This window comes from Notolabrus celidotus, chromosome 9, assembly GCF_009762535.1.
Source record: "Notolabrus celidotus isolate fNotCel1 chromosome 9, fNotCel1.pri, whole genome shotgun sequence".
Classification (NCBI taxonomy): domain Eukaryota; kingdom Metazoa; phylum Chordata; class Actinopteri; order Labriformes; family Labridae; genus Notolabrus; species Notolabrus celidotus.
In genome coordinates, this window is record NC_048280.1 from 15,921,911 (window position 1) to 15,942,338 (window position 20,428).

At 39.9% G+C, this 20,428-nt stretch overlaps 1 protein-coding gene across 1 annotated transcript in view; it reads right to left on the reverse strand.

Moving 5' to 3' along the window:
* The window catches only part of grid2 (glutamate receptor, ionotropic, delta 2), a 631,726-nt gene that overhangs the window by 462,988 nt on the left and 148,310 nt on the right, over positions 1-20,428 (reverse strand). The window contains 1 exon segment of the mRNA XM_034691895.1: positions 6,636-6,791. Within this exon segment, the coding sequence (XP_034547786.1) occupies positions 6,636-6,791 (156 nt within the window).

Genomic DNA, 20,428 nt, shown 5'->3' on the forward strand with positions numbered 1-20,428 from the left:
TGAATATAAGTGACAGGAGCAGATCTCTGATTAAGCACCATGCAGGAGGGAGACAGGGAGGTGGTGGAGTGTGATTTAATCCAAGTATCTTCACTCACTACCAATGGAGTTTTGTTCACACATACACACACAAACACCCTGCACATGCACTCCTTAGGGCAGGAAGCACACTAAATCATGTGAATACATTTTACTATAGATAATTCCCTTGTAAATCCGTCTGGACTGCCGTCTAGTATAATATGGCCTGTATTGCCGGATATACAATACGGTCATTGTTATGTGTAATTTGGTATTCATCACTTCAGTGTAATGCTTCTATTGCTACGGAGGTAATAGGATATTCTAGAAAACAGAATAAGTCAGATAACAGATTGAACCATTACATCCAAAAAGAAACACAGCTTGAATCAGAAGTAAGGGAGTACTTTAAATGTAAAATATACATTAATGCAGATTTTGCATGAGCACCAGATCAATATTCTGAGTATGTAGCTTCACAAAATTTGCAACATTCAGTTTGAGTAGAAAACGAAGATGCACATCAGAAATTCATCCCCATTATCTACACTCACTATCAGGCATCTCAGAACCTCAGCAGTAAACACTCAGCCCTGAGCTTCCATCAGACCTGTTGCTGTTCCTTCTGATGCCTGTGATGCAGGGCTTTCTGTATAGTGCAGCTTATTTAAAGATGGTTAATTCTCTTCTGGAAGCATGCCCCATGCTATATAAATCCAAAACTATTACCTCATGATGTATTTTTTGTGATCTCTGACAAATCCAACCACATAAAAAGACCTACTGAGTTCTGTTTCACACATACTGTCTGAGGTGCTAATTGCATAATAAGCTTCTATCATAGTAAATCAGGTGCCAATTACACACAAACTGCCAACACAAACTAAATGAAAGGCAAAGCGCAAATTACCCCCACACACTTTCATGTACATAAATATAGCCCTCAGAGAGGCCATGCAGTTAATGCAACAGCTTCTGACTGTTTACAAATGATTTGCAGCAACAATCCTCTAATAAACTAGACTGCTGATAGATTTTGGATTTTTCTGTCTGGATCTCATTAAATTTATATATGAACTTCATTTTAATTCATGTGAATTTTAGGCCGAGCGACTGGGGGAAGACTGCTCACTGGTGCAGATGGATGCAGAGGTGGAAAAACACCAAAACAACCATAATGAGTACTCCAGAGGAGCCCACAACAGTACCAAGTCAAATGTTTATTCTGGTAGCCTGTAAATACTATCACACAGTGGCAACATTTAACAACAGTATTTCTGCTATTGCTGGGTCATACATTTTGTGTTAAGCACTTTTTGTGAAAGTCAATGTTGAAGCAGATCCAGCTTTGCACTGACTGAGTCCGAACAAACAAATTATCACCAACTGTAGGTTGCGTGCTGTTGTTAACAGAGAAAGAGCAACCAGTTTTTCTTTGGTCTTCTTTCTTTTTTGAGTAAAGTACATATTTATGGGTAAGCCTAATGTGGTTTAGTTTTTTGTTATTTCAAATATATTCAAATCTTTTAAATAATTTCAGCAATAGTCTTTTGTTTTGTCCAAGCTAAGAACCAAGATGAAACCATAAAACATGAGAGATACACAGATAAAGCCCATTGATTAGCAAGCCAGGTTACCAGTTAGCTAGACAAATACACAGATAGACAGGCAGATAGGGAGACAGGCAATCCATTTATCTGCCAGCTAACTAAACAAACAGACGGGCTAACAGACAGACGGGCAGGCGGACTGGCAAGGAAATGAGTCAGGCGCTCTGCTCAGTACCAGGCTGACAAAAAGGAGAGGGAAGTATCTATTAACCCTCCCACAAATTTTGGACTAAACAGTAAACAGACTGAGGCTTATAAATCAGTTGGGGTTGAAAGATGACAACAAAAGGGAGGGGCAAAGTCAGATTGTCACTGAAAACCAGCTCGTTCATGTCCCAAGCAGAAAAATGACTTGTATCTTATCTTTCTTTCATAAATCTTGTCCTGCCAATAGATACTGTCTGCTAATGAAAAACTAACTTTGATTACACTTGTGATCTTTCATGGCAGCCAACTGAACCAGACAGTGGTGAATCTGCCAGCTCCAAGTTATCACTGTCCATGTTTATGACTGTGATTTATGAGATTGCTGAAAAAGAATGTGCAAAATAAGCAAAAAATAGATTCCCTGAACTGAAAGTTAAAAAAGGAAGTTACAGAAATGACTGCATTAAGACAGAATACGACAGGCAATTGTTCAAATGCTGCCTCCTGCTGTGCTATCACATCATTCTTCACTCACTGTCTTAATTCTGTTCAAGGATGATATTCTCAATAAGACACTTTAAGTGCAAGCTGCACACTGTCCTTGAAATAAAGCTGGAAGAAGCAAACACAGACTTTTAGCCTACATGCACATACAGCCCAGATAATAGAGCTTCTCAGGTTGGGACTTCAAAGAATTACAGCCTGGCTGTCTAACAACAATCCAGAGCCCTTGTATCAAAGCAACCGCCTCAACAAGGCTCTTAGAGGAACACAAACAAAACAGCCATACACACAAGGTCCTCTGAGCTAATCTCTTTGCAAAGAGATACACTTACAGTTTGGTCACCATTGTTCGCTGGAGGCATGAAGCTGGATGACTGAAATGCAAACAAGCTCAGATGCGTTCTCTGCACTCTCCTTTATTTTCTCAGTTGGGGCTCGTTTTTTTGTGTGTACTCGTTTCAGTGTGTGCAATGGTGTTGTTTATGAGTAAAAAAGATCATTAAAGGGGAACTAACTTTGAGTAGTTTTCATGTTGCCATTTTTTATTGTCTTTCATCAGAACCCAAAAGGCAGTTTCAAAAAGACAGTCCTGCCAATAAGATATGAACTTTGCAAGTTTTGAAGAGCTAAATATATATTCTTAGACATACTTGTATCATTAAATATTTTATTACCACATAGGACCTTCCCTGGAGATAATATAAAACCACTGCTTTTAGTGGGTTTTATCACTCCAGCACCTGGTACCGTCACTACTTCATTGGTGTATTGAGATTTTTTCCACGTACCAGAACTTTTTAGCTGCTGCTATAACTATTTCCTGTCCTATCTGAATTGCAGTTTCTTTGCAATTTATAATTGCAATGAAAAAATACATTATCCATGGCGCTATAAAGGATGCTCATATCCTTTTGCAGCTTTGTTTAACATACTGTGACAAGCTCTTAGCTGGTTAAGAAACAGATTAAAATAAACGCTGATGTACCCATATGACCTAAAAAAGCAAACCAGACCACCAGACTACCGGAACTCCCTCCTTCTAAACACCGGCAACTCTGATTCACTTCTCTCATTTAAAAATCAACTCGAACCTACCTTTTCATAAATGCCTACAACATGTGACTTCTACTCCTTCCCTGTGTCTGGCCTGTCCCTCTCTATCCCATACCTATATTTGTTTTGCACACAATGTCAAGTGCATTGAGGAGCTAGAAAATAATATATAGGTACTATCAGTTGTTTTCGTTTTAATTTGTTGTTGTTGATGTTGATATTAGTATTAATGATTTACTGGTACTTGCTGCATGATACACATGGCAATAAGGGCAGTACCAGCACATATTTCTTTACACTTAAACAACTGGGTGAAACTAAACTTTGGAGAAGAACAGTGAAAGCTATTAATAAGTCCCTTCTCTATTTCAGCACTTTTCAAACTTGGTATTATTACAAAATACACCTATTGTTTCATTTTGTCCTTGGTTTTTATGTACCGTCTATTAATATGCTTATCTCGGTATGTGATTAAATGTTTAATCATTGTCCAGCATAGTTGTCCTTCAGCCGTAAGCATATTCATCCAGAAAAAATAAAAAACTGTGCTGAGCAGTACAGGTTTTAATACTGAAAAACACTATTCAACCACCTGTCAGGAAAATCTGCTTTTGTTTTTTTGGATGAATCAAGTGAGAAGGTATGAGACTTTGTATGTCTGGTTAATTACATCTGGAGTCAAGTCATCCATTGATGCTGATCAAAAGAAAGTTCTTGTTTATAACACTTCTATATGAAGATTCCTTGATGTGTGTGATGTGATGTGTATGCCTGTCCAAAACAGATCAATAGAATTCATCAAAGTGTGAATGCAAGCTGTTCTTTGAAGCTAACTTGTGTTTGGTGTTGTTTTACTCCAAAAAGTCATCATTTAAAAGGAGCACACAGATCATAGGAGGAAAATTAAACAAAAGAACACAAACAATGCGCAGCTGCTTATCAGCAATAAGTAAGTACTACATTTGCCTCTGATCTTTCTCCTTCTGTACTTTTCTGAATTAGTTCACTCAGTGAGTCCAAAAGGCAGTCAGCCAGTTGCAAAGGCTCGCACACACTCATGTATATATTTAGCGATGATCAATTTATCCTCCTATTTAACACTGTGCCAAAACACTAGTTTCTCCATAAGAAACTCAAACCCATCACAATATGTTGTCATGGATTCTGGTCCATATGGGTAACAGTTGTATGCGATCAAGAAAGACTGTTTGTTGGACCGCTGAGCTCATTTCTACTTCTGATACAGTTTCTTGCATCAGTGCTTCAATTAAGTTGTTCCCTTCCAAGTTTCAATTTGGAGTGTTTAAGAACTGATTAGAGACTGTAAATGTGAAATTAAAAGTTGCTCATATAAAGACATTAACTTCTATTATTCTCTTTTGAAATTCCTAAAAGCTTGTTTATATTGAAAACAACTTGTTTAAAGGTACTGTGTGAAGTATTGGGACATCAGACACTAAGGTGGTGGCAGGTAACTTTAAACCGCTAGGGAGGTCACCCTTTGTAAGCAAGGTAATGGTAATATATAAGAATCTACTATGCTTGTCATTGCTCCAGTTAAAAATGTTATGTAGCGACAAATCAGTACATTATCTTATCACTCTTCATCCTGCAAAAAGTTATCAAGCATTTGCAAGAGCAACATCTTTATGACAGTGAGTGATAGGACGAAAGTCGTAGTGTCGATGCAGACTGCATTTCTCATGAACACTAAAGATACATGACACCTTCTCACACTGGCTTGAATCCACATGTCCTTCTTTTTTAAATTATAGTCTCAGGAGATGAAAGAAGTGGGGCAAGTGATGGTTTGTGTGTTGAGTTCTCCTTATATTTGACCACAAATGGCCTCTTACTTTGTATAACACTGCTTGTTTCGTTATTGTGTGATGCTTGGTCTGTATTTGTGCCCAGCAGGCCTAAAATCAGATAACCTATATCTGGGTTTTGTGTACTCACATTTAAATGTCATCTTTATTCTTGTAATTTGACATTTAAGCTGCACATAGATAACACTTTCAGACCTCCAATGTTTTGTAGAGCTTTAAAATTATAACATTTATGAAATATGTTGAGGTATTTATGTGTTCTTCATAATATACAAGCAGTTTACATGGTAAAAAAAAATGAAATCAGCAAAACCTGAATCCTGTTTAATCTGTTGTGGAGAATGTAGGTACATTTTTGTTATGTCTTGTAAGACAGGTAAAATGAGCCTTGTAGTTGCACTCACATGTATGTTTATTTGAAGAAAAAACAAACCAAACTAGCAAAAGGCTTTTGTAGTCTATTGCATTGTTGACCTTGTTCATTTTGCGTGTCCTGCATAACTACTTTTAATGTGTGCTATTTACCTCTACACCTGAGGGTCTCTTGATATACTCAGAGAAGAATGTAAATAAGAAATGTATAAAGTAGAAGATTAAAATTAGTAATTTGTCATATAAGAGCATTACACAAGATGATTCGCCTCATCAAGCTTTCTTTAACAGGTTTTTTCAAATCAGTTTAGAATAAAGATTGTCAAACTTGGTTTTGACTCAGCTTCACTTCACGTGTCTTCGACAGGCATTTATATGCTAATTTATTTCACGTGAATGAAAATGAGTTGTGTAAACTAGTGAATCACTCTGAGTGCCATACATAAATTCTGGAAACAATTTCTTCTCCAAACTGCATTTGCATGAAATAAACTGTCCGTCAGCATCAACACAAAAGAACAAGAAAAAGGAATAAATAAAACTCTGCCCCTTCCCCAGCTGACTGTGATGCAGGTCAACAGAAAGGGCAAATAAGCCATGCATGAAAAACTCAAGAACATAAAAATACAGAGGCTGATTCTGTGCCGATTTTTTGATGCTGTGTTTATACATGAATTATCTTCCTCTGCCTAACCTCCCTTAATTCATTGGAGAGGGAGGTCGATAAAAAGGAGACAGTACTGTCAGGAGAGCATGATGCTACTGGGACTCAAGTGTTTGCCTCATATAAAGAGGTTTTATAATTAAATTATTTGCGTTTGATCAATTACCAAATCAAAGTTGTCATTGTTACAAAAATTGTTCAGATAACAAAAAAATGACATGACTATTTTTGAAGGAAGAGACATTTGTTATTGTCAACAAGCCTTTGCATTTCAGGCCGACCCAGGACATATGTTGAGGAAGAACAAACAACGCCCAAAAGCAAGCTGATGTACGCGTTTGATCGTACTTTTATGTCACTACAAATTTTACTTTGAAGTTGATGCACCTGCAAGGCCCTGTTGAACTCCAAGACAACGTCTCATTATCATCCTACCTTCTTGCACTGCCTGGAAGGGATTGTTCCCGTCGACGAACTCCACAGAGATGGTGATCTTCTCCGTCTCCAAGATCTCGTTGTTCAAATTGAGATCTGCCACTGCAAGGCGAAACACCTCGTCATCTTTCCGTGCTGATTCGTCAAAGATGGCGCCTATAGACAAGGAAAAAAGGAGAAAGGAAAAAAAGGGAACTATTACTCAGTGTCAGAGAACTTTTGGAGCAGGAAAAAAAGGATGGAGACAGAGTTATGATATTAAAAAGGATGAAGTGTGATCTTTGATGATTCATACAGTCCACAGTGCTCACTAGTCCCACTTCACTTGGACTAATTCAGGCCATATTCTACATTTAAAAACTTCAAATTTCTACTTCCCTGCTAAGGAAATAGAAATATCAGACATCAGAGTTTTCATGGGTCACTCTACTGCCAATTCTAGCATCCAAATCGCCCTCCTGTACTTTAATTGTGAGACCAGGTAGGATAGCATGAGTATGCCAGTAAATGCATCACTGCAATACAATGACCAATGCGCCCTATACTACTTTATACCCAATGCTTACATTATGCTGATGGCACACATAGCACATACAGTATACGAGTTAATGTGAGATGACTCTTGTAACATGGGCTCACGGTCATGACAACAACTCAAGTATCAAGCCTCTGAATTTAATCCTTTTGAGCAAGACAGTGTGTGAGGGAGAAATGGGTCAACATGTATGTTAATTGTAAGGTCAAAGACTGCCAAAGGGAATGCAGACACTGTCAACATGGTTGGTGGACAAAGACCAACAGAGAAAGAAAAGTGAGTCCCCGTATCTATAGCAGCAGATAAAGTTCCCACCAGTCAATACTTAATTAGTCATAAAAAGAAAGGTCAACCTGCAGCATTGGAGAGACAGACGAACAAGGCAACATGCCGTGTTGACTGGCTGGTACAGATTTAGTCTCTGCGTCTGTCTGTTACACACAATTAACCATATGTTATCTATTTCTCTCTTTCCTCCCTTTTAGCCTCTCGTTCCAAGCCAGTTTATCCCCTCAATCCATGGAACCACTAATTGTGTCAGCAAGTGCAGTGAAGCACTGCTAACTGTATTTCACTAACCAGAAAATAAGCCTCATATTGGGCAGTGCGTGTGTGTTAGTGTGTGTGAGAGAGGGAAATACAGGTTGCAAATGCCATTAATAACCAGGCATGCTACATTGGCTGGGGGCTGTTTTGTAGCACATTTAAATATTTGTTGCTGTTATTTGGTCTTGTAGTGTTCAGTGAGTAGAATATCTGCAGAGATTGTGCTCTTGTCCCGACAGAAACCAAACTTACTCATGGAAATGTTTCTTTTTAATGGTAGTGTAAGTGAAGTACATGGGATAAAAAAGTGTTGTTTTTTTAATTCAAATGTGATGTATTGGTAAAATAGTCCCCAGCATGTGTCAGAGAAACTCAGTTCTTCGTTAAGAAGTTAGTAAACAGATTATTTATATCTCCCGAAGGTCGCTATAATGGTGTTTAACAGTTTACACAAGCAGCATTAAATAAAGCCTAATCTTACAAGTCTAGTGAAATGTTGATAAAGCGTAACTCCAGCTGCTGTTTGAAAACAGTTAGCAAAGGTATGCTACCCTCCTCTTCATCAACAGGCCTCATTAAGTATGTATCCTTCATTCATTTGAACCATCAGCATTTTGTGACTGTAAATACCGTCCGACAGATTGAGTCTTGGTTGTTTTATTGTCATGCAGTATAGATGAGTTGAGACAAACAGGCCTGGACAAAGAGATAAAGAATGAAACACAAAGACTCATTTACTATTCCATTAGGGATAAATTATGAATGGGCTTCCAATCAGCGAGAAGATGACACTGCTGGGGAAAGATTTGTTCACACATTAAAAGGGCTATGCAACACAGGAGCCCAATGTCAGGTTGTGTATGTCTGGAGGACAAATTCAGCAACGGAAATTATGCGTTTAAGCTTTTGTGAAATGGCTAGCAAAAGGCTATTCAATGTTTTATGTGTATGTATTTATTTCAAGAACAGAAGGCTTAAGAGGTATTATATACAGGAGGCAATAGCACTGACTAGTTGTCCGAACAGAAATTGGCCTAACAAGAAAACACTCAGAAAACAGTTCATATTGAGCTCAATTCATCAGGTACAGCTAAACCATAGACTGTATAAATAATGGACGTAGTATCCGTGACGTCACCCATCTGTTTCTGAGCACTGTTTTGAAGCCAATCGATGGCGGCAGCCATACTGGAAATGCAGAACTCAACCAAACTTAGTGTGAGGTACAGAGGCGGCGTTTGAGCCTCCTAGCCAACAGCTATGTGTTCCCGTCCGGTAGTAAAGTCAGTCATGTCCTTATTTGTGCAAAAACTCGTAATCTTCTGAACCGTCGCGTTCAAAATTCACCCCCCCCCCCTACAGTGTGTGCCGATGGAGAAATTAGCTATGTAGACCCAAGCCGTTTTTTGAACCAGGCTGTAAACAGGTTATTATTGCTGCAAAGATCGTCTGTTTTGCATTGGTGTCTATGTGGTTTCCGCTGTTTCTGCAGCAAGCCTCAAGCGGATTCTCGATGACTTGCAGTTTCTAACACATCCGCATGGGCTTCATAGTTTGAGACCGGAGGTTGCCACTTGGGCTAAACACAGGATCATAGATTCTGCAGGCAAGTAATATCAAATGGTTTGTCTATGTGGCCAAGGTTATGCATTGCTCCAGTGGAGTGATTATATGCCAGTTAATTAATTTTATCTCCATTTACTAAATCAACATACTACTAAACCATGCTGCGCTTTGAGATGCCATCTGTCACCTAAGCTTGTTTACATCATGGGTAGTACAGCACTATAGCATTATAGCAGAAGTTATTAACCCAAGCTACAGCCTCGGCTAGAGGCTTTAACACAACATATGACCCACAGGCAGACATTAATACAATTATTGATTGATTTGTTAATTTGCTAGTACTTCTGGTTCCGACTAGCAAGGGTGACTACATTTCAGAACATAGTTAAGTGTTTGTGCACATCACTAGCGCAGATTCTGAAAACATTCAAACACAAACAAAGTGATGACTCAAAATTTGAGGGTCCTGTGTGACATAAGAGACGGACAATAACATTTGAGAGTGTTTGATTGGATGTCTAATGATCATAAGCTCCCAACTGAGGGTTTTATTTTATTCTCTAAAAATTGACACTCTAGAATATGATCCTTGAAGATACATAAGACATGACTTAATTTTCATCATTTCTCAAGACGTAAAACATCCAAACAACTATTTTGATGAAGCTGGAACATTTACTTTAAACTGTTGCTATTGTTGGAGCTTCGATATTGAAAGGGAGCATTATTTGCAATACTATAGCTGTTCCTTTTTTCCATGATCTTCGAGCCACATACAGTGGGGCAAAAAAGTATTTATTCAGCCACTGATTTTGAAAGTTCTCCCACTTAGAAAGATGAGAGAGGTCTGTCATTTTCATCAGAGGTACACTTCAACTATGAGAGACAAAATGAGAAAAAAAAATCCAGGAAATCACCTTGTAGGATTTTTAAAGAATTTATTTGTAAATTATGGTGGAAAATAAGTATTTGGCCAATAACAAAAGTTCAACTCAATACTTTGTAACATAACCTTTGTTGGCAATGACAGAGGTCAAACGTTTCCTGTAAGTCTTCACCAGGTTTGCACACACTGTAGCTGGTATTTTGGCCCATTCCTTCATGCAGATCTCCTCTAGAGCAGTGATGTTTTAGGGCTGTCGCTGAGCAATACGGACTTTCAACTCCCTCCGCAAATTTTCTATGGGGTTGAGGTCTGGAGACTGGCTAGGCCACTCCAGGACCTTGAAATGCTTTTTACGGAGCCACTCCTTTGTTGCTCCAGCGGTGTGTTTGGGATCATCGTCATGCTGGAAGACCCAGCCACGTTCCATCTTCAATGCTCTCACTGATGGAAGGAGGTTTGGCTTAAAATCTCACGATACATGGCCCCGTTCATTCTTCCCTTAACACGGATCAGTCGTCCTGTCCCCTTTGCAGAAAAACAGCCCTAAAGTATGAGGGTTCCACCCCCATGCTTCACAGTAGGTATGGTGTTCTTGGGATGCAACTCAGCATTCTTCTTCCTCCAAACACGACGAGTTGAGTTTTTACCAAAAAAATCTATTTTGGTTTCATCTGACCACATGATATTCTCCCAATCCTCTTCTGGATCATCCATATGCTATCTGGCAAACTTCAGATTGGCCTGGACATGTGCTGGCTTAAGCAGGGGGACACGCCGGGCGCTGCAGGATTTGAGTACCTCTCGGCGTAGTGTGTTACTGATGGTAGCCTTTGTTACTTTGGTCCCAGCTCTCTGCAGGTCATTCATCAGGTCCCTCCGTGTAGTTCTGGGATTTTTGCTCACGGTTCTCATAATCATTTTGACCCCACGGGATGAGATCTTGCGTGGGGCCCCAGATCGAGGGAGATTATCAATGGTCTTGTATGTCTTCCATTTTCTTACAATTGCTCCCCCAGTTGATTTATTCACACCAACCTGCTTGCCTATTGTAGATTCACTCTTTCCAGCCTGGTGCAGGTCCACAATTTTCTTCCTGGTGTCCTTCGTCAGCTCTTTGGTTTTGGCCATGGTTGAGTTTGGAGTCTGACTGTTCGAGGCTGTGGACAGGTGACTTTTATACAGATAACGAGTTCAAACAGGTGCCATTAATACAGGTAACGAGTGGAGGACAGAAGAGCTTCTTAAAGAAGACGTTACAGGTCTGTGAGAGCCAGAAATCTTGCTTGTTTGTGGGTGACCAAATACTTATTTTCCACCATAATTTACAAATACATTTTTTTTAAATCCTACAATGTGATTTCCTGGATTTTTTTTCTCATTTTGTCTCTCATAGTTGAAGTCTACCTCTGATGAAAATTACAGACCTCTCTCATCTTTCTAAGTGGGAGAACTTGCAAAATCAGTGGCTGACTAAATACTTTTTTGCCCCACTGTACTCCTCATATCTGACTGTCTATTTGACACTGGAGCAGATTTTCATTAGCTTCTTGTTTGTGATTAAAAAACAGACTCTTCAATCTAGGAAAAGGGAGCAGGCAAACTGAAACAAAACACCAACTGACTGAAAAAAATGTTTTAGAGAAATATCTGTATAGGCTTACAAAACTGAGTTGAATCATCATCCAAGAGTGGTTTAATCATCCTTTATATTTCAAGGTGTGAATCAAAAAAGACATCAGTAATCAGACTGGACTAAAAGCAATTATGCAAAGGCAGAAAAGCATCATGTGGTGGAAGTAGTCATATTGGCAGATATTTTCAAAGTGTAGTCAGTTCTGCTCATGGTCAAAAAATCCATATTGAATGCGTGTGAGAGGGAAAGGAAACAAGACAGAGCAGAAAAGAGCATGCTTGTTGTTTTAGATTAGACTTAACATCACTGCATGCTGTGCAACAAACACAGACACACAAAGAGACTCGAACATTACCCACAAAACACACACAGAATCATGGCTCTTGAATCCTCCTTTCCAGTAATGTGATTGTGAGCGCAGAGGCTAACATCACCACATAAATCAGCAGAGGAATAAAAGCAGGGGATCTTGCTTTACACTCATGCCCCGAGGTCAGGCGCACTTTCACGCACATGCACAAACTCACCCTGACACAAACACATGCATGCCTGACAAATTCACACATAAACACCAACTGCTTGAAGACAGCAGCACTAAATCACCACCCTATTTTAATCAATCTCTTCCACTATAACAGCATTATCAATAGCAAGTTAAATGGATATCCAATACTGAAAACCCAGAATTATTGGCCAGGAGGTATTGATCAAAGTGTGCTAGTTATTTTGGTCATAAGGCACTCATAATTTTTTATCTCCATTGACAAAATATGGAATATAGCCTACTGTCATTTTAATTCAAAGTATTGCTGGGTGCTACTGCCATTGGGAAAAAGGAATTTAGCCTATCAATGGTTAGCCTGTTAGCCTAGCTTCCGTAGCCAGTCAAAATATTTGCTAGCAGGTAACTGTGTTCCCACCAAGTGGCAAACTCCAGTCTAAAAATATGAGTCCAATGCAGAAGTGCTAAAAACTGCAGTTCATCTAGGATCCGCTTGAGGCTGGCACAGGAATAACCGGAAACCACATACACACCAATTCAACAAAGCCGATCTTTATAGCAGAAATAAACATGTTTACATCCTGGTACAAAAGACGAGTGTAATCTGGATATCTCATTTCTTTATCAGCACACTGTATGGAGGTGGGAATATTTTCTAATGCAGCAATTTCTAAGATATTTAGATTACAAGTCTTCCAATGAGAGGCACAGCTGACTTGATTGACAGGCGGGAACACTGTAGCTGTTGGCCAGGAGGCTCAAAGCCCGCCTCTTTATGTCACACTCGCTTGACAGTAGCAATATGGCTGCCGCCCCCGATTGGCCTCAAAACAGCGCTGCAGATACAGATGGGTGACATCACGGATACTACGTCCGTATTTTATACAGTCTATGGTTCCCATATTATATCATTACATTTGGATAACTGGTTATCCGTTCAGAGTATGTCCTCTGTGATTGTTTGCCTCTGCCTAAGGTGACCCAACCTAACGCAGGGTACACTCTCACCTGCAACAAATGATCTTTGTTCTATATTTGACTTTGGAAGGAGCAAATAAAGCTTTGCACTAAAGCCATCAAACGTGACATTTCCAGACATGGCGACAGCATTGTACATTAATGTTCACTATCAAAATAAAAGCGTAAAGTACACTGAAAAAAGTGCTGATACTGCTTGATTTACTTTATTTTTGGTACTCTCTCTATGGATGTTTATAGTTTTTAAATTTGCCAAAAAAAAAAGAAAACAAGTCCATAGTGGCTAAAATGTAGATATCAATTTTAAACTGTATTCAAAGATCTCAGAAGAATGTCGTATGCTTGTTATGTACTTGTGTCTTGAATATTGTGTAATTGTAATGACAATGTTCTATGGCACAAATAAAAAGAAAAAAAAAAAGGAAGGGATGGAAATCTCTCATAATAACAGAGAAATGTAATCTCTGAAATAACTTTTAGCACTATCACTGTTGTCTTTTATATATTTATATGCAGTAAATAGATGGCCAAACCTTTCTATAGGGAATTAATTTAAGCTTTATTTCACCCATTTTAATACAGGTTCTTACTCTGTTACTGTTATTTGGTAACACAAGAGTAAATACAATGCCAACATGCTGATACTGATGTGTCGTATTTACAGTATCCACTGTGTAGGTGCAGTGACAATTACAAATTGGCGGTAAACTCTAAATTGTATATCTTAGATACATTTTTCGGCTTGTAGGCCTTTATGGAGAGAAAGGATAGCGGATAGAAAGAAAGAGTGGGGGATGACATGGGCCGAGGGCTGGTATGAAACCATAGTCACAGGCTTGAGGTCAATAGCCTCTGTACATGGGGTGCACAATTTAACCGCAAAAGTGCACTAGCATCCCAGCCTTAACCTTTTAACTATAACCTCTAATGGTGAATTCATCATGCTGGTAGAGGATCAGAAAAAATCCTTCGGGGACCATGAGCACTTGACCTGAAGTTTGAGGTATTATGTACACAAGTTGTTTGTATGTCTCATAAATATTAAATATGTATGTGCTAACGTTCCAGGAGAAGTAAGCAGATAAACAAATATCCTGAGTTATTTCACTTCTGGCCAAAGTTGTTGACCCACTGATGATTGGCATTGCCCTCCACAGAACTTTGCCACTGGTGTAGCCTGTATTATGATTGACCTTTGGCAAAAAGTACATTCAGAAGGGCAAAGGTTCACATCAGTGCTTTGAATCTGAAGAAATTGAATATTTTTCATGGGTTTAAATCTAGCAAGAAACAGATACAAATATATATATTCATTTTCAACTTTTTTTATTATTATTAAAGAGGAATAATTAATAGAGCTCAACCATCCGGATAACTATGTAAAATCAGATAAAGGCATTCAGGCAGACAAAGGCACATTGTTGAACGTGCAAAACACTGCTCAGTTTCCTTATTAATGAACAAATTAGGATGGCACATCATCCAATGCAGAGTTATTATGTTCCCACACTCTATAAAGAGCCAGTAATTACGCCAGCTCCTTCTCAGGATAATTGTTCAGCATGAGTGAGGAAATGGTTGTGAAGAACGATGTCATGTTCAAAGCGGAAGGCAACATGGGCCAAGGAGGTCATGAAAATGATTGATGTCAAACAGTTGAAGCAAATTAGTTTCTTGTCCTTTTTGAGGTTGCCATCTGTTTTCCTTTTTTAGGAGAAACAGCCATAAAACTGGCCAAATCCCTCACATGACTCTTTCCCTTCACTTGCCTTTTACTACTATTCACTCAGGCTCTTCCCTTTTAGTCATTCATTCTGTCTAATTTTAGATACTGCCACATGAAAACAAAAGGTATTGAAATACACTACATACAGGCAGTTCCAAAACATACCTGTTATGAAATATTTTTAAAGACTGAACTTTAATCCACCAATGAGCAAGCACCTGTCTACAGTGGTTAAGAAAAATGTCCTTTTAACAGGAAGACACCTTAAGCAGGACCAGACTCATTAGTAGACAGCCATCTGCCTCAGCCAGAAAGGCCATCAAAGTGAGTCATAACTCAGCTTTCTTACTAATCACCTAGCTGTGTTGAATACTTCATTTACAGACAGACGGACGAGACAAGAAGTCAGCAGGTCCACAGGAGCAGACAGCCAGCTGTAACACCCCCCGATTCTCTTTGTCTCCCCCCGTTCTCCACATTTATCTACCTTCCTCTCTTTGTCAAAAAGACAACCACAAACAGGACACTGTTCACACATTTCTAAAATACCAAGGAGAATCCATTCCTCTATCTATCAAACAAACTCACACCTGTTGTTGAAGTTGCAGTCCAAGACACTAATGTGACAGAAAACCAGTCAGATTGACAAGGATAATGACCATGAAGGAGCACACACACACACACACACAAACACACCCACACACACACCCACACACCCACTCACACACACACACACACACACGCACAGGCACATAGACATATGGGTGATATATGACGAGGCTGGACCAAAGTATTGCTGTCTCAATGTGATGATGAAAGCAAGGTGGCGGCGCTGAGCGATGATGGTGATGAACGGTGGAGGTTATCGTCCTGGGGTGTGAAACGTCCACACACACACACACACACACACACACACACACACACATAACACACACAGATATGAGAACACACAAAGACAGTTATTTACAGCAGTGACGTGCATGCTGGAAAGGGGCTGCATTTTGACACTTAGGAGGACATGTAGAATTAATGTGCGTGTGTACGTGCGTGTGTGCGTGTGTGTGTGTGTGTGTGTGTGTGTGTGTGTGTGTGTGTGTGTGTGTGTGTGTGTGTGTGTGTGTGTGTGTGTGTGTGTGTGTGTGTGTGTGCATGCAAGAGGAAAGAAAGGGACAACTAAGAATTAATGACAACAGGGGCACAGAGCAGGCCAGTGGCGTGTGATAGGGACAGATATGAAACGGCTCTAATATCTATCATACAGGCTCTCGCAAAACCAACACACAAACACTCAATATTCATACAGCTTTGCCTGGAATATGGAGTAGTGGTGTATTTTTTTGTACGTGTGTGTAAATATGATAAAGTAAGCTTGCAGGAGAATCTCTGATATTTGAACAGGGACATTTTGTAGCAGGAATGTTGATACAACAGTAGATATACCTAACATAGTGAATCATCCCTGACTCTTTTTTTGCCTGGGTAGAGTATCTCAGTGTGTTGTGTTTTTCAATGCGTGAAGGAAGTGATTTGTAGTTTTGCAAATATAAAATCAGCATATTTTGTATTTCATGCAAACTATTAATGTTTTAACTGGCTTGTGGCGGCAATGCCAAGAACCTCATTGTTTATTCATTTAATTTGCAATAAGTATTCGGAGATTGAGCACGCTTGAATTGTACATATATGTAACATTTGTGTGTGATATCAGAGAGCTACGTGCTTCTGTTGGTGTGCCTGTGGCTAGATAAAAGGGAGATTTGTGTTATTCCTCCTTATCCCCCTGAGTACTAATGGAGAATTATCCTAGGTAACCTGAATTGTGCAAGAAAAATATTTCTCCTACACCTTTCACTATCCCCCTTTCCTCCCCTCCTCCTCCTTCTCCTCTATTCTTTTATTATAGGTGTGTAAATTAATTTACGCCATCGTTAAAGAGTGAGCAGCACGGAGAATTTGTAGTCATAGTTCGGCAGCACTCCAGACTCTTCCACACTGTCGCACAAAGCTGTGCCAAGGTCATCTCTGCTATGTCTCTGTCTCTCTGTCTCTCTGTCTTTTGTCTCTCTCTCTCTCTCTCTCTCTCTCTCTCTCTCTCTCTCTCTCTCTCTCTCTCTCTCTCTCTCTCTCTCTCTCTCTCTCTCTCTCTCTCTCTCTCTCTCTCTCTCTCTCTCTCTCTCTCTCTCTCTCTCCTCTCTCCTCTCTCTCTCTCACTCTCTCACTCTCTCTCTCCCCCTCTCTCTCCCCCTCCCCCTCCTCTCACCTCATGTAGACTAAAGTCAGCCTGATCGTTTCTTTCCTTTGTAGAATCAAACTGCAGAAATCCGTGCTTTCATTCTACCCACTCATATGAAATCACTTTGAGTAGGTGGAGGATTTGTATTGTGTCTCCATTCATTAGCCTGCGAGCTAAACCCAATTTGGAAATAACCAATCCATCTAAGGCATGTTTAGAAGCAGCCCCACAGTGTGCATCGAGCAAAGTAAAAAAGGCAGGGATTGACAATGCTGTTTTTCCTTTTTTGTTTCTCTTCTTGTCAGCTCTTGGCCACTTGAGGCCAGGACCAGCTTGCCTGCAAACCTCAGCTGACTCAGCTCCAGGCTGGCCATGCCTGCCAGCGATCTTAGAACAGTAAAGCTGCTGGCTGTGATCCAGGTGTTAGAGTATATGTAAGCGTTAGCCAAGGTATAAGTAAATGATAATTAGGGTGATAGCAATGTACAGCCAGAATGGCCCAAGCTGTGTATTCAGTGTACCTGTGTATACCCTTGACAGTGTAGGGACAAGCCATAGCTGCATTATGCTGTGCCTCTCTTTCGTATCAACATATTGTCTAAAAAAAAATAAAAGAATTTGGCTTTGCAGTTCTGAATGCTGAAGCATCCCCTCTGTCTACATCACTTCCCTCTGCCCTCATTCGTATTCCCTCTACATTTGACCCTGCCTCTCACTTTTAACCTTCTCCTCTCTGCCTCTGCTCTTCTTCTCTTTGATATAACCACCTCACCCCATTCTCTTTGTTCTGTTTCATAGCTCTGCTCTGACTTCTGCTCATTTTCCCTCTCTCTCTTCATTTGTGTTCAACTCCCACCTTTTCTTCCTTGTTTCTCTCTACCTTTCTGCTCTGCACTTGTTTGTAGGTTCCCCCCTCTACTTTCTCTCCCTGCCCCCCCTCTTCATCCCGTGCAGCTCCCTCCTTTTCTCGTTTGATGTGACGCCCTGTGTGACATTTAATCCAAGTAAACCTGCCCTGGCTTGAGGGGCTTTGAGATCTTGTGTGACCTATGTGTTGTGAGAGAAAGTCATGGGGAGAAAGAAATGTAATTGAATAAGTTAGGAGGTAACGTGGAACTTTTGTAAAACAACAAATCAGGTACAATCCATTATTTTAAGCTTGGTATTTTGAATTGTTGTACTTGTGAAGCGCATTTATTCTGTGTGAAAATCAAATTTTAAAACATGTAATCCATATAGTGTCATCCAGATATACTGCTTTTGTAGAGAAATGGATTTTAAAGCCATGATTACTTGAACTGTTTCCTGCTGTCACATTTGCACAGCCGACATCAAGGTCAGGTGCTGCACAGCAATGCATTCATACTATATTGTCACAAAATAAAAAAATAAAAACTGAGGTGGTGTCAACAAGCAAACATTGATGCCATGAATAGCAGAGCTTGAACAAACCGATCCAGGCCTGTGCTTTCAGCTGCATCATGAACATTTACCGGCTTAAAGGTCAAGTACACAGTGATGGATTACTGCTCTCACACAAGTTTCAAGTTTTGCAAGGTTTGTTTTTCTTCATGTTTTGTTTGTTTCAGAACGTTGTACATTATTGCTTTTAACAATGAGGAAAATGTGGAATACAGAGAGCGTAAATCAAATACAGGGCAATGGTGGCTGGTCACCGAAAGTTAAAAATTAAATTTAAAAAAAGCAGTACCATACATCCGCCTTTTAATTGACAGAGGATTTTACTTGAAGGGCAATATGTTAAGCAGGCAGGGGGCTTTAGAAAAGAGTAAAGACAGATATTGCAACTGAAAGAGGAAGTGAGAGATAGAAAACGAAGAGAAATCTAGAAAGAAAGAGCTCCAGGAAGATACAGAGAGGTCAGAGTGCTTAAAAGAAATGAAATGTTCGACTCTTTCATTTTGATAAAAGTGGAAACATACCAAACTGTACGGGTACTGAACCCTCAAATCTGCTTTTACAGCAAGAAGGCAGTCTTTTTAAGCACCTTGAGTCTTTAAGCTCACTCTCCTGATTAATGCTGAACATTTGGGAGGATTTTGCCTGAAGCGCTGGTAAGACGCTCCAGATTTGTTCACATCATAAATGTCAAATTATATTTCAGGAAGGCATGGATTTTGTAGGATACCCCCTCTCTTAACATCCTCCCCCCCTGCAGACTGCATGTTTTCAGCATCTTTAGACTTGTATGTTTTCACCATGGACCATTTTAACTACATTCTATCAGATCTGGTTCTCTTCTAAATTCTTAACATTTATTACTCTAAAAATACTCACCATTTTTTCACTATCAGAACCCTTGCCTTCATTTTTCTCAAATTCCATCACCTCTCCTCCCCCTACGTCTCATCTTTATCCTTCCATCACACATTTGTCCTCTGCACAACCACAAAAAAAAAACACTTTTCCCCCAGTCCTCACTCACTATCTTCTGGCACTCCTTTCCTCTCATACCATATCTTTCTGTTCCTCCTTCCACTCACACCCACCACCTCTCCTCTGTTGCTCCTTTCATCTCATCTTATCCCTTTTCGTCTCATCTCCCGCTGGCTCCCTTTCACCTCAGTTTGCTCTTCCCTCCTGTCCTCCCTGCCCCGTGCACCCATCACAGATTTTGGAGGGCTTTAGAATCTGTGAATTTGCTCATCATCACTCAAGTTTAGGAGCTAAGTTGTCCTCCCTCCTTTCCTTGATGGTTGTGCTCCAAGGCTCTGCTACTGAGACTGAGAGTGAAAGCTCAAGGGAATGGGATTTTATTTTCCTGTGCACAAACACCACTGAGTGCACACAAATACACACAAACACTAACACATTTCCAAATGCAACAGACTAACTGGAATCACCCCATGGTTATATGCCCCAGCCAACCAGTCATGTTGCAAATTGCATCCGTCAGTGTGTTCCTATTCAATGAAAGTGTGACTGTCTGGGGTTGGGGGATAGGATTTGATGGGATGGGGTGCAAGGGATTTACCACTGAAATTATTTGCAAACCTTGTTTTAGGGCAAAATAATTAACTCATAAATAGGAGTGGGCTTATATAAAAGAAGAGCGGCTGCAGCAGGGTTAGGCTGATTGACACTGTGTTTGTCTAGACCAGTGCTTTTCAACCTTTTCTGAGCCAAGGCACATTTCTTACATAAAAAAACCCTGAGTCCCACAGCCA